This window comes from Heliconius melpomene, chromosome 12, assembly GCF_056956725.1.
Source record: "Heliconius melpomene rosina isolate 202511_hmr_F chromosome 12, ASM5695672v1, whole genome shotgun sequence".
NCBI classification, from domain to species: domain Eukaryota; kingdom Metazoa; phylum Arthropoda; class Insecta; order Lepidoptera; family Nymphalidae; genus Heliconius; species Heliconius melpomene.
The window spans coordinates 15,771,642-15,787,130 of record NC_140400.1 but is presented as its reverse complement, the minus strand read 5'-3'; the positions used below and the strand labels follow the sequence as shown (position 1 = coordinate 15,787,130).

At 31.7% G+C, this 15,489-nt stretch overlaps 1 protein-coding gene across 1 annotated transcript in view; it reads right to left on the bottom strand.

Moving 5' to 3' along the window:
* Window positions 1-1,759: 1,759 nt before the first annotated feature.
* The window catches only part of Cht6 (Chitinase 6), a 58,875-nt gene continuing 45,145 nt past the window's right edge, over window positions 1,760-15,489 (bottom strand). The window contains exons 6-19 of the mRNA XM_085194854.1: window positions 13,485-13,614; window positions 12,180-12,365; window positions 11,340-11,568; window positions 11,078-11,183; window positions 10,655-10,795; window positions 10,407-10,501; window positions 10,059-10,181; window positions 9,409-9,656; window positions 8,995-9,097; window positions 8,648-8,792; window positions 8,067-8,210; window positions 7,571-7,807; window positions 7,238-7,384; window positions 1,760-7,151 (exon numbers count right to left, since the gene is read on the bottom strand). Coding sequence (XP_085050980.1) covers window positions 2,420-7,151; window positions 7,238-7,384; window positions 7,571-7,807; window positions 8,067-8,210; window positions 8,648-8,792; window positions 8,995-9,097; window positions 9,409-9,656; window positions 10,059-10,181; window positions 10,407-10,501; window positions 10,655-10,795; window positions 11,078-11,183; window positions 11,340-11,568; window positions 12,180-12,365; window positions 13,485-13,614 — 6,766 coding nt within the window. The 3' untranslated portion in view covers window positions 1,760-2,419. The remainder of the gene's footprint in view (window positions 7,152-7,237; window positions 7,385-7,570; window positions 7,808-8,066; window positions 8,211-8,647; window positions 8,793-8,994; window positions 9,098-9,408; window positions 9,657-10,058; window positions 10,182-10,406; window positions 10,502-10,654; window positions 10,796-11,077; window positions 11,184-11,339; window positions 11,569-12,179; window positions 12,366-13,484; window positions 13,615-15,489) is intronic.

Below are 15,489 nucleotides of genomic sequence, written 5' to 3'. Positions count from 1 at the left end.
ACTCCTAGTACTAAGTTTATTAATACAAATTATATCCATTAGCATTAGTATTACATAAAAATTGTTTATTTAAGCAACAGAAATGTATAATATTGCAGCTGAGCTTAAGAGAAGGGCAAAATGTAAATACTCTACCATATTAGGTTAGAAAATCTCGGTCATTGCTAGCCAAAAACTAACGCAAACAGTTAAATGTTCCAGTAATTTATGGTGGACATAAATACTTTGTAATAGTTACCCTGTAATACTATAAATAGATTATTTTCGATTATCCTTGTTTTGTGTATTATGTGTTTCGAAATAGCAAGAAAATATAATATTAAAAACAAAAATGGAGCCTTATTAGTTATTTTCTATCTTCTCATTCATATATCATTATATCATGTAAATATGTGTACAAAAATGTAAAGAATACCAAAAATCATACTTATTAAGCTACGCATTACTAATATATACTATTAAAATAATGTAAAATCTAATAATGTAAAAACTAGGAAAACTTTAAGCAAAGTAGAAAAGAAGAGGGAACCTAGTGCTAAGACATCCCGTTCCCCACGATCCGCCCAATTATGTAGGAACTCAACGTAGCTCAAGTAACTCAACCAGAACTATTAAATGGATTAAACTGATTCCCCCGAGTGAGTATCAAACTCACAACCGTCGCTATACAGTTAAGCTACAATTGCATTATTTACTTTCTCTTCCACTAAAAAGAGTGAAGGTATATACGATACCATCACAATAGAAGTACAATGTCAAGAACACTAAGTTCAACAAACAGGGAAAACGCGATAAAAACAAACAAAAGATCAATTAGCTAAAAACAATATTGTATGGATGTATTGTGTTGCGACACAATGCTTAGGAGAGTGTCTGCTGTTGTTTTTAGACGTGGGTATTCAATATTACGCTCTTACATGCATATTTGAAACATGTAATTAGCGTTTTATATAAAAGATTTATAACTATAAGATTTTTTTTAATTCGTAGTTTTAAAATTGATTTATCTTTGGGTTATGCTTAATTTTGCTGACAACATGAATAAGTTGTAACAAGTGTATTAAGAAAATAAAAAAAATCGTTTTTAAGTCTCATTTAGTTAATTTGATTTTAGACATTTATCTTAGGAATATTTATTACTCAATAGAAAATGTGTTTTTGAAAAATTTATTTCGAAGTTAAGATAATATATATTTGTTTAAGTATAAGCATTTTAAATATACCTATAATATTTAACGGTAAAATGATACATATTATGTAAAAAAAAACTTTACAATTGAAAGTAACGACGACGTACGTTTTCAGACGACATTGATTTTCAGTTTTAAATAAAAGAAGAGTTCCGAATCATTCTAAGATACCTTTAGTCGATCTTTCAAAATATTTAAAATAAAAGATGTAGTATAGGAATATATTTATAAAGTTTATATGTAATATGTTGATAATTGATTAAAAGTTATGTCACCTACCTTTCGGTGTTTAATATTATCCACTGCTTTCTTCTAACGTCACTATTATTTTAATATACATACTGTTATTTTATACATTTTTATTGTGTAGTTGTTATAAAAAAGCATTTTTTTAATAGATATATCGATGACACCAAGCAACGTTCTTCCGAATTTTTGCTATAGATTAAAATAATTAAAATATACATTTTATATCTCAGAATTATTGCTTGGTGAGGTCGATATTACATTATGATTTTTAAATATTCTTCTTTTTATTGGTACTAAATATAATTAATATAAAATAACTAAATTGTTCATTGACATTTTATTACAAATTTTTATTATTCACTTTGTAAGTACAATACATAACTTATATTAAGTCTGTTTATACATGATATGGTAACGTAAAAAAAATATTAGTACTATTATATTTAAATAGATACATTAAACCTAACCTATGATAATTTTGTGTGAAAGTCAAACCAAAATTAATTTTTCTTTTTACATTAAATATCATACATTTTTGGTAAGAACCTTCTGTTCATAAATATCTATATTAAAGCTATCTTGCTAGAGTGACTACACTATAACTATATATACAAGCACACCTACGTTGAATGAAATGCGTGGATCACTACGATTCAAATCAAAAAAGTTAAACCATTACAAACACAATTAGCGAAATGGTCATTTGTGTAAAGCTTTGTCAATGACAAAATAAAAGAACAGTTGAACACTTACAGACTTAGTTACTTACATATTTATATTGTTAACTCGACAAATGCTGTATACAACCTTTGAAAAATATCTATATTCATAAAAAAAACATTAAGGGTAATTTAAAGGCTTTGAGAGAGCTTTGCGTATTGCAAATATATCAAAAATCGAAGTTTCAGCATTTCATTCCTTAACCGAATAAACCAACCCAACTAAATATACTAAATTAATTTTGGCCGTATGGAAATTTCTTACGTTTCCGCAACAGTAGGCGGGGGAGTCGTTAGTCTTTTGGGAAAGAATGAAGGTCTCACTGGTCTTGCGGGTCTGAACACTCGCCTTTCTGTAGTAGTCTTAGGAGATTCTGTAGTAAAGGATCTTGACAATTTCGTTGTAGATTTCTTTCTGACATCTACTGGCACATTTTGAGCCCTGTTAGCTGAAAATCGCGACTTATTTGGACTAAAACTAGATGTTTTGTTCAATTTTAAAATAGGCCGCGGTGTTATGGTAATTTTTGGCACTATTCGTTGTGGTGATGCAAATCTAGTAATATTTGAGGTCTTTATAACAGGTCTCCTACCTAAACCATATTTTGCTCTTTTTGCATCTATTGGTGATATTTTGACGGTGGTTGTTTCTTCAGTTGCAGTTTCAGTTGTTGATATTTCAGTCGTTGTTTGTGTGGTAGGCAGTTCTGTTGTTTGGAGAATTTCAGACTGTTTTTGGGAGTTTGATACTGGAATCATTGTTAGTAATTCCACAATTGGACTGATGGAAATGATGTTTTCTGTTGGTGCCGTAACTGTACTCGGCAGTTCCGTTGTTGAAGACGCTATTTCCACAATTGGTACTGGGCCTTTTGTAGTTGGTATTGAAGATTCTTTAACAGATTTCGGTGATTGTTCCAATACTGATATACTAATTGGTTGTCTTACAGTAGTTTCATCGACAGAAGGACCTTGAAACTCTCTCCCTTTGGCAAAAGTGACAATTTTCCTAGCTGTTTGAGGTATCAATATTTTTAATTTCACAAAACTTGCCTCTTCTTCTTGCGCAGGAACAGGAGCAGAATATACTACAAATGGCTTATTATCTTTAATCTCTTTGACTTTTCTAGGCAAAGGATTTTCTGTTTTAAATAGTGCCTCTAAAGGTAGAGTTGAGGGATTTGTTAATACAGCGTGAGGCGCAGCTGTGTTAAAATTATTTACTACGCCATTTTTCTTCGATTTTTCATTTTCATATGCTGCTGGAATAAATTGCCAGTGTGGATATGATTCATCCTCTCCAGATTTGTTATTTTTCTTATCATCATTAATATAGCTCAAAAAATCATCATTTGGTATGTGTTCTACTTGTCCTTTATCAGTTTGTTTTGTTGGGTTGGGAAGTCTATTAATGTGACGATAAGCTTCATTCATGCTTTCTGAAGCAATTAAGTTCTCTTTGGGTATATCAGAATAATCGACTAAAGCTCTTGCATTTCGTGCTTCATCAATACGAATAGGATTATGTGGAGGATTTTCTACAGGATATATATGCCCATACTTTGTCAAATAGATAGGTATTTCATCTTCGACTATTTTTATTAGGCTAAATCTACTGACTTCACCTATTTTATCTACTGTTGGTTTCTTTTCTACTTTAATTTTACCTTCTTCTATTAAAGTCGTTTCGTTGTTTTTGTTCAACCGATGTTTTTCTGATTTTGATGAAACTTCCACGACTCTACTTATAGAAAATAATTTGTTAAATTGGGTTTTTACAATCGGCGATACAGATACAATACTTGCAGTTGTTGTTTCTTGTAACACCTCCATTATATCTTCAGATATACTTTCAGTTTTTCTTGTGGAAGGTGTATCTGTAGCAGCTTCAGTAGCTGTGTCTATTTCTGTTTGTAAATTAACTGTTAAATCTTGGGTACTTGGGTAAGTTGTGTATTCTAAGTAATCATCAGTGCTATTATCTATTTCAATTTCTGTAGTTATCGTTTGTATCTCATCAATGTTTGTTGATATTGCATCGTTGGAAATATCTGACGAAACAGTTGTAGTTACTTCGGACATTGAAAGGTAGTCATCATCATGTGTGGTTGATTCATCGTTTATATTTGAAATGGGAACATTAGTGTTGCTTTCTAGTTCTTTAGCTTTATTATTTTTAAATTGTTTTGTCGAGTTCTTAGAGCTTCCATTTAGTGACAATTTTGGTATATTATATCCAATGGGTACATTTTGGACACGTTTCTTAGTATCATTAACAACTTTGTTTCCAGAAAATCTGTTATAAAGGAGAGTTTTATTTTGGCTATTGCCAATTGATTGCCTTGGTACCTCAGTTGTGGATGTAGAAGTTCTAAAAGTATTTGAATTAACCGCATATGGTTTGAATGACGGTTTCTTAGATGTCGGCTTGAATCTTACAGGACGTTCCTCTTCTTCATTTATTTCTTCCTCGGGTGTTTCTTCTTCATCTTCATTACCGACTTCTTCCTCCTCATCTAAGTCCTCGTATTCTTCAGAATCTGGTCTTCTGGTAAATAATTTATTAGGTGGGACGAAAGAAAATGGACTTTCAGGTTCTTCTTCAAGAATTTCTTCATCAGAATATTCTTCCTCCTCGTCTACTGGTTGCCTTGGAGTCGTTCTTGCAGGAGGATAAGTTCGTCTTGTAAAAGTTCTAGAAAATAAAGGTCTTTTTGTAGTACCACGGCTAAATATACCAGGCCTTTCAACCGTAGCAGGGCTTGTGTATGCTCCGGGATTATATTTTCTACTAAAGGATCTACTACTTGACGGTGTAGACTCAGTTGTGGATGTGAAGAGTCTTTTAGGTGGTCTATATGGAGATCTTGACCTTGGTGATGGCGAAGTTAATTGAGTTGTACTTGTAGTAGTCGTTTCAATCAAAATTTCTGTTTCTGTACCAGAAACTTCAGTAGAAGATTCTTGTTCCTTGCTTGTCTGAAGACCTTGCTCGTCAGTTGTAGATGCAATACTCATTCCAGTTGCATTGTTTTCTGGGAGTACGTTATCTTCTTCTACGCTAACCTGCACAGATTCCATATTTGGTTTTAAGTCAGTATCAGTATTTTCATTGATTTCAGATGAGTTTTCTCCTTTTGTACGATCATTGTCTTCATTTTTCGGTTCTGTGTCAGTTTCTGACACTAATATTCCATCTGTCTTAACTATAACATCTACTTTTTCTTGTTTTTCTTCACTTTCACTTAATGTAGAAACATTACTTTTATTTTCTTCTTCTTTATTTTCGTTATAATTTTCAATTATATCTGTTTGAATTATTAAGTTAGGAGTAGTTTCTTTTAATATTTCAGTTACGGGTATTATTACTTCTTCATCAATTTCTTTTTCAGTTGATGTTTTGTACTCTTCTGTAGGTATAAATATTGTTGTAGTTCGAGTTTTTTCACCATAGTTAATGAGATCTTTTGGAGCATCTTTAAAACCTGCATTTACTAAGCCAACTAGTTTGGTAGTGATATCAATCTCTTCTTCATGAGGCTTTATTTTTTTTCTTATAATTTTACGTATTCGGGTCACAGCAGGCGTAGTCGTTTCTATAATTTCAGGAATAGAAGCTTCAGTTGTAGATGTGGTTGGTCGTCTACGAATAACTCTAAACTTCTTTTTACCATTCCTCTCTGGGCTTGCTTCACTGCTGGGAATATTTTCAATAATTTCGTCAGATATATTTTGTTTCTTCTCATCGTCTTCTTCTTCATTATGTTCCTTAACAGCTATAGCACTTTCAGATAAATTAATATCATCATTTTTGTCGTCTAATTCATCATCATCATTTTCTTGGGCTAGTGACGACTGGGTCGTAGATTGTCTTTGTGTAAATGGCAATTTTCGAGCTTGTAATATTGGTGAAGATGTTGAAACAACGTTTCTAGATCTTCCAAATGTAAGACGAGGGCGTGCTCTTGGGCTTGCTGGTGTATTTTCACCACTTATATTATTTTCTGTTTTTACAACTGTTGTTGTACTTCTAGCAAAAGGGCGAGGTGAAAATCTGGCGAGTGTTGGACGACGTTTGTCAACAGGTGACTCTGTTGTTTTACTAATAGCAACAGTTGTAAAAGTTGAAAATCTGCTACGTCCTCTAGGTAAGATATTCGGTCGCCTTTCATCAATAGTAGCAGCGGATACTTCACTATCTATTGCCTTATCTGCCACCGTAGATACCCTACTAAGGAATCTTTCATTGCTTTCAACGTCTTCATCGTCAGTATCAATGATTTCTGATGTTTCTGGCTCGACAGAGGTAAGTGATACTTCGTCACGACTAAACTGAGGTCTCAATTGACCTCTAGATATTTGAGACGCAGCAGCCGGCAAGGAATCCTCAACACGTGATATGCGGAACTTACTCCTAAATCGTTTAACCACACCACTATCATCACTTGTTCTGACTCCGCCTACTTCGCGACTGTCCGGTGTAGTTGATCTAATTTTTCGCAAACTTTCGACCGATTCGTTAGACTCAGATATTTCGTTGGGTTGGGATAAAGGTCTACGTCTGCGAATGAATGAATAATTCCTAGAACTCACCTGTGTGCTTGTTGTTGGTGCTTCAGTGCTAGTCGTTTGTATTGTTGATCCTCGACGTCTTATCAGAGGTCGTCTAGTCGATGAAGCTGATGTTGTTTGTGTAGTAGATGAGGGGGTAGTTACGGTAGTAGAAGTGGACGTCGTTTCGGCTTCAGTCGTTTGTATGGCGGGTTCAGGTTCAGGACTTTGATTATCCGAACTTGGCTCGTTTAACAAGGAAGAAATTTGAACTGATAAAACAGTAGTGGGCTCCGGACTACTAAGTTCGGGTTCTGGAGGGAGAGTTGCGCGAGCTCTTAAAATTGAATTATACTGTGGTTCATTAGATTGTGAAGTAATTTCTCGTTCTAAGACAGATTCTTGAGATTCTTTATCTTCTTCTTCTTCTGACGATTGATATCTGTAAAAAATACACATAAGTATTAGTATTTATTTGCATATAGTGAAATTATTTGTTTATTATACGTAACATAAATAAATACGTACTGTACAGTGCTTGCTTCAGTTGTGGGTCTAGATCTTCTGATAGTAACGTATTCTGGAATGTTCTCTCGTCGTGCACTCGCTATATCAAGAGAGTTCGGTGATTCGGCAACCGCCACGTACGGTTCTACACGTTCAAATAGAGCGTTCCTGGAATAAAAAATGTAATTCAATTAGTTTACCTATTTACTTAGTTATGATGGTGAAATTACAACAGCATACTACATTTTTATTTGTCTGCTAGTGACATAAAACTGAATTTTCTGTTTCTTTTTGTTAAATAATAAACAAAAGTTTTCTGAAATTTATTTACTAAAATAAATTTATTGTTGTTACCTAGAAACATCAGGAGCTTCAGTACCAGCTGTAGTCGGTCTAGATCGTCTAATATTCACATATTGTAAAGGCTTTGCTGTACTTCCGAAACTGGATGATTGTTGTCGTGGAATTTCTCTAGATCTTGGCACTTGTATATCTTCTTCAGATGATACTTCTTCTTCTTCTTCTTCCTCACTATCTACAGACAGTGGTGTGGTTGATGACGTGGTTCTTGAGCGATTGATTGTTACGTATCTGTATGAATATTATTATTTCAATTATAAGTTGAAAAATGTAGTGGGTTTTAATATAATTCTGAAGAATTTTTAATATTTATATCATAATAAAAACACAACAAAGTATGATGTTTAATTCCGTTGCTTAACGGACTATATGAATAAGTATATTATTAATGTCGAAATTTCTGTGAATGTTATTTATTTAATTGGTTTTGTTCAATTTGACATTAACAGTTTTTAATTAGAAAAAGTAAATAGTTTAAAAAAGTACTAACTGTGGTCTTTCCTTCCTCAGTAGCCTGTTCTTATCAGGTGTGGCTTCGAGTCCCTCGTTCTGTGGTCCGCGACGACTATTTTGGACGGAACCTTCCGTGATGCTGTTGCTAGACCTACTTTCTGTCCCACTATTAGTTCCAAACCTGTTGAAAATACCGATTAATTTCTTTTACACTCGTATCCACTAAAATGATTTGATTTGATAAAAAATTACAATTTTAAATGTAAGTATTATCTTTTTGTAATATAATTACTGAGTAATGAATGGTAAAATAGATAGTAGGTATAATCGTAAATATCGACGAACGACGTTCGAGGAGTTTTTTATTACAAATATCTAGTTATGATAAATTAATTATCTGTTCAAATCTGTTGACAAAGGACTCCTTTAATTCCATTAATGTATTCAAATTAATAAGATTTTTATTTTATATTCTAAATTAATATAAAATAAAAATCTTGCTCTAAGATAATCTAAACAAATACTTGTTACTTGTTGCTTTGCTCATCAAATACTCGTACTGACTGGAAACCGAATCAATATTCTCCATCAGGACCACTAATTAATTGTAAGCCATACCTGTTCTTTCCTCTAGTCCTTTCCAATACTTTTTGGTACAATATTTTATTGAAGGAAGAAGGTGTCGTTGAAGCGCCACCTGTTGTTCCTGAACTTGAGGAGGTTTCGGAAAGTTTCAATTGTTTTTCTAATTGTTCCACACCACCTTGAGATACCATTTATTTAAATTAATTAAACTACATGGATTAGGATTTTGTCATTAGTATTGTTGTAAGAAGATATTCACATATCATTCTTAGCATTAAACCCAAAAACTAAATAGTTTAATTTAGTTTTAGTATGTTTGTGGTGTAATAAAAAATTGCAGTCGAATGTGTAATAGTTATAAAAAATAACGAATAACTCACCAACTTTCTTAATAAGATCGATTAGTTCCTTAATAACTTTAGGATCTTCTGCTTCAACATCTGCTACTTCTTCTGCTACCTCCTCTTCTTCTTCTTCACTTAACTATAATTAAGCAATGAAGTCAATTAATATTTCAATTAAACTTACAATAAATGTCTTAAATAAATATAATTTAAATATTAGACGTATACTGAATTTTAAATTACTTTTAATCTCTCTAATTATTACCTCTAGTTATATGCCTATCATCCGAGACTATTAAAATCCTTATTTGTAATTTATTTCTTAGAATCCTTATTCCTTTTCCTATTATATCCTTCTTAAAATCCTTATTTGTAATATATATTTTTCTTTCTTCTTTTTACTATTAATATATTTTGTATGAACGAATATAAAAAACTTATTTTCCTCACCTCTGGTTCAGGAGTAGTAGTAGTTGTAGTGGTCGTAGTAGTAGACGTCCTAAACAATAAGGAACTTCTAGAAGTGAGTCTGATCGGTCGTCTGGTTGTCGTTGTTGTTGTGGTGGTCGGTGTGGTTGTTGTTACTGTTGTTTTCGCAGTGGTCGGTTTGGTTGGCGCTTTCGTGGTCGCTGTTGCTTTCTTGCAGAGAACGTTACGTGCGAAGTCGCAGGAGTCAGCCGCTTTGTTGAAGTAGAGACCTGCAAAAGGTGTAAGATGTTTGATAAATCTTTAAAAAAATATTTTTTAAATAATTGAAATGACTATAAAATTGACTTTATGAATTATCAATAGTTTTTAATTCAAAATTCATAATCATATACATATGGTGTTTTCATCGGTGCAGTTAGACTGTAAAAAAACGTTAGTTAATACTATGCAGTACTTCCCAGATAATAAGAAAATTTAGAAAAAGTTAAATTTCTCCTTTCTTTTCTTTTCCCAGGTAAGAAAAAAATTGAGAAAAAGAAAAATTTCCCTTTATTTAATTCACAAAATGTTCGATATGAGTATCGCGCATCTTGGTGTACTCTAAAGTATCACATTATAAGTTCATCATCAATGGTTTATAATAGAATATTCTTGAAGGTTCTATTACTCACCAGAAGGACAAGTGAACTGGTGTGCCACAATACCAAGATCTGAAGGACCAGAATCCAAGCACCAGAAGTATTTCTTGCAGTCACGAGGATGTGGGAAGAAACCTTCGTCTTTACACTTGAAATCTGTAACAATATATAAGTATAATTAATTATGTATCTATTTTAATATAAAATTATCTTGTGTGAGATTTAACACAAACATTTCGTTTAGTCAAAGAAGTTACAGCCAACGTAAAGCCAAACTTATTTATAATATTTAATAATGAAAATAATTTGTCCCTAATAAAAGAAAAAAAAAATAGATGAAGATAAAAAGATAAGTAAGTCTTTGAAATGTTAAAGTTTTACCTGATCCTGGGTCAGGAGTGGTGGGAGGTTCTGGTGTGATGATATTCCACGCAGGAGTTGTGCTGACAGTTGTACTGCTCTTGCGCTTGTTGCTTCTATAATTTTAAACAAGACATGTTTATTATTATTATTATTAAATAAAAAAATATACAATATAATGTACCAACAGATTTAAGTAAATCAGAATTTGCAATATTATGAACTATTATATAATTAGTACTATATTTTAGTTAAGTTTAAATACATACTTGATCTTAGGTTTGGCAGTAGTAGTGGTGGTGGTCGTAGTGGTAGTGGGGCTGGGCCGCGGGCGGTTCCTTCTGCGGCTGTTGCTAGACTTTGCTTTAGCTATCGGTTCTGATTCCTTTTTTACAGTTACTTCAGTTGATCTGAAAATTCATATAATTTAGTTTTATTTATTTCAATATATTTAGTTTTGTTTTTTAAATAAAATGAAATCACGTACTGTGTTAATTTTATTGTGGCTACTTTTGGTTAGTTTCTACTTTGCACATTATAATCTTTAACCGATTGCAAAATGGAACAAATTATCAATTCGGAAGAAGGTTATATGCTATTGGGTATACAAAAAATATTAACATTTCTCGAAGAACCTGTGATAATATTTCTCAAATATTTCTCTTATATATAAAATTATGAAATGAACTTACCCAAGTTTCATTATATAGGATTCCTTAGCAGCCTCTATGAGGGGATAGGGTTTGCCGTGGCAGGTGCCGCGGAAGTCATCGTTGTCGATAGACCAGAACATAATACCTATGAAACGGAAATTGTTTCTATTATTTTCATATACATAATATCATACTGGTAATAATAGACTTTTAATATATAATTTTATTTTGAATCAAATAAAATTACTAAATGAAATTAAGCCACCAGACAAACACCATTTAAATATAACACGAAACTCACCTCCAAGTCCATTTTCAGCAACATATTCAGCTTTCTTCTTAACGATTTCCACATCATCATATCCGACCCACTGGTTGCCCTTATAAGCTACAGGGCCCATTGCTTTCTTATTCGGATACATTATAGTCCATTCTTCTTCAATTTCTTCTTCCTCTTCTGAATCTTCTTCAGAATACTCTTCTGAGGCGATTGCTCTTTTCCTACTTTTAGGTTTGAGGGCTTCACAGATCTGAAAAGTGAAATGTTAAGCATTAAAAATGGAATTATTCTAATTTTAATAATATCAATCTACCTACTTTAATAGGTAAGGAAATTTTTTTAATAAAAAAGTGTAATTTAGAATAACTAAAAGTAATAAGCTGAAGAAATAAAAATTGGCAATTAGTCTAGAAAAATTTAAAATGCGATAGAAAAACTTTGCATATTTCTGTAAAAAAGCTAATTAAATCTAAGTAAGGTCGAATGTTTTGTAAGTTTCTTAGTGATAATTTAAATAACATTTTATAAAATAAAAACTCCAATTAAATCCAAATTAAGCATCAAACACGACTTATGTTCTATCTTGTATCCCGTTTTATCTTGTAAAATATATCGAAACATTTTCCAAATACTAAACAAAAAATTTTGAGGTTTCATTTTATATAAATAACTTTTAAATTGGTCCTAGCGATTAGGATAGATGGCAAAATACTCCTAAATTCCTAAAAAACATTGATTGTTCAGTAGTATTTACTAACTTTTTGAAAACCTTAAACTAAGGTAGCGCCTCTAATGGCAAAATGACAGAAGTAGTAACCTCTTAATAGGGGTACCTATTAAAGAAAAAAAAAATGCACAAACCTCATAATACGCCAAATATCCTTTCTCCCTAGTAGCATCACCCTGTTCACCTGGACCGTCAGCAGGAGAACCAATCTCTATAGCATCAGGATTGAAGAGTGTGTATGATCTTCCATATGTTGGTATACCAAGCACTAGCTTATCAGGATCAGCACCATTTTCTAAGTAGAATTTTATGGTATAATCCTGTTAAAGAAAAAAATTAAATATTTCAATTCTTATTTATAATATTTTTTAATGTAAAATATTTTTTAATATTTATTGAATAGAAGCCGTCGTAGCGCCGTTGTTCTGGGTTCAATCCACACTCGGGGGAATGATTATGTTTAAATAACTTTCATTTACCAGATCTAGTGGACAAAGCGCGACGATGAGTTCTATATGAGAAACTGTATGAATAATGAGTAAAATATGAAATCGTTTTTTATTTTAGTATATTACAAACTTTATGTGGTTTGGATTTAGATAGGTAAACAAGCTGACTACTACAAACAGAGTCGATCTTATTTGACTATAATAAAATACTTAGTATGTACATTAGACAGTGGCTTAGCAAAAACAGTAAGGCACGTTCAAAATGTCAAATTCATAAAGTCAAGGACGTATAGTATTACTATTAAAGTCACGACACATTACCGTTCGTGAGAATATTTTAAAAACAGGACCGAGAAGATCAGCTATTGTAATTATTACTTAAACGTGATTTTTGTTGAAAAGGGGGAATTGAATACCTGATTGTTGTCATAGTTTTAAGTTCCTGTTAGAAAATTGTTTGTATAATAATTTAATGTGACTTCTAAACTACAATTTAAATACAACATTTTTAAGAAACTATATAACAATCACGTCAAAATAAAAAAATCAAGCTTTTCGTTAGGCGGAATCGAACACGTGATCAACATTATTATTATCATTGTCTCTTATAAATATGTATGAAAACTTGTATAACATATATATTGGGGTAAACAAGTAGCAATGCTAGTCTTAAAAGAACAAAAAATTAATTAATCTAAAACCTGTAAGTAGATACTTAGATGTAAAACTGTATAAATTTTGTAATTAAATCTACCGCCTCAAAGTATTTAGTTCTCATACTAAATGTGGAACTGGATATTGGGTATTGATCCAATGTTTATTGATTCATGCGTTTTTTCTTCTATTGTAGAGAAAGCGAGACATTCACAATAATTTAAATATAATCACGACCTCGAATGGAATACAACCCACACCCACCGTATTGACAATAAGACTACCTCAACGTGCCATAAACACTTCTTTTCAAAAAAAATAAAACAATACACTTACAATATTAAGTTCATTATCCACACTGTACTCGTTGGGCTCTTCAAGCGGGTACAGCGGCGCGTGGTGGTTGACGGCGGGCTCAAACGCGGAGTGGTAGTCGTAGGTGAGCAGGTTCATCCAGTCCAGGTAGCTACAAATTTAATTATATTGGTTAAAATTTACATAAAATTTTATCTTTTTATTTTATTGATCATATAAATATAAATATACAAATAGATCACAATGTGCAATAAGACTGCGTTATCGCTCTTTTCTAAGGAACTTTTAAATTTTGAAGTTAGTAATAGACTATTTATTTAGCTTCGCACTGAATCCCTCACATGGCAGGATAAGCAAAGGAAACCTGGGAACATAGTGCCGTTAAGACACTTCCGTTAACCCATTTTCCACTGAATTCTTGAGGCATTGTATGTTGAGTGTGTTACCAAGGCGAGCATGAAAACATTTAATGGTTCATTTTCTCAAGTGGGAATCGAACCTACAAACAATCACGTTTATGCCTCTGCGATAAGACTGGCCTTAATTAGGACTTTTACATAGCTATACCTTAAATACATTAAATATTTTAAAATATAATATAACCATTTTATACCGCATAGGTACGTAATAAGAACCAAAATTCAAAAAATATTTAAGCATTATATTACAAGAAATAAAACTTAAAAACTTTAAAATTACTTTGAAAGGCATATTTCTTAATATTTTAAGGTTATTTTAAATAAGATAAAATGAGCAAAATACTTAAGGCTACATGCCATATATGGCCCCTAGTGTTTCATTTTATAAAAAAACACAGTAGGTAATATACTTTTTGTTTTTGAATAATTTAAAAAATAACTTAAAAAAATTGGAAAGGTTTCCAAAAGAGGAATTTCCGTATCTATTTTTAAAATATATTTATGACTATTTACTTGTCAATGAAATTGATCATTTTCTTAAATTATATAGCATGAAATAGATATACTTTTTATATGGAGTATAAATTAGTTAACGAAGGAAATAAAATAATTAATACATATTTAATTTTTATAGTAGTTAGCTAGTAAAAAATGCTAGTAAAAAAATAATACCATCAGATATCTATAAAAATGGCCGAAATGTGGAAAATATAGTGTTTTTCAGTATAGTCTTACTACTACTACTATAGAAATAAAATATACAATCTATCAAAAGACTTTTAATATGCCATACGAAGAATCTTACATTGACTTGCGTGTTCCTCAAAGGTCAAGGTTTTTAAAGTTTAATTGTGTCACCTACGTGATCCTTATATGGGCACTGGGCAGTGCCCAGTATTCGGATATGCCTATACATTTACATAAATGTGTAGAAATTATCTATTATTTAAATAGAAAAAGGAAGATGTCAAATAAAACTTTTATTTATTGTTAAGAATTAAAAACATTTTGGCTAGTTTATGTAGTAATTTACGACATATTTATTTGTAATATAAAAATGAACGCTTTCTTACTTTAAGAAGCCTAAAGTTAACACAGTCTGTTCAAAATTTTTAGACCTATTTTCAAGACATTTCGTGTTGATTGGTAGAACTCAACACCACATTTTCTCCAGCTAAAGGGAGAAAATGAAAATTATTCAATCCTCGGGGTGGGAATTGAATACCCAATCAGACACTGTTCTTCTGCGCAACGACGGCCTCAATAGTTTTGAATATATTTAATACCTTTTATTAAATATAAAATATAATGTTCTAACAAAAACATATAACTACTGGTTTTTTTATAGCAAATAAATAATACTTCAATTTGTAATTATAATGTAGCAAGTTACGTATTTCGTTTTAATATTGATATGATGTCACCGTAATGTTCTATTTAGGATAACATCAAGTTTTTTTTAGTGGTCCGACAACAATTTTCTTGTACTTATGAATTTTAATGGCCAATTTAAAATATATGTTTTATAATTTTTTATTTACTTAATGTATTAACTATTGAGACCGTCGTGGCGGGGAGGCACAAGAGTGCCACTGTTAACGAGTCGG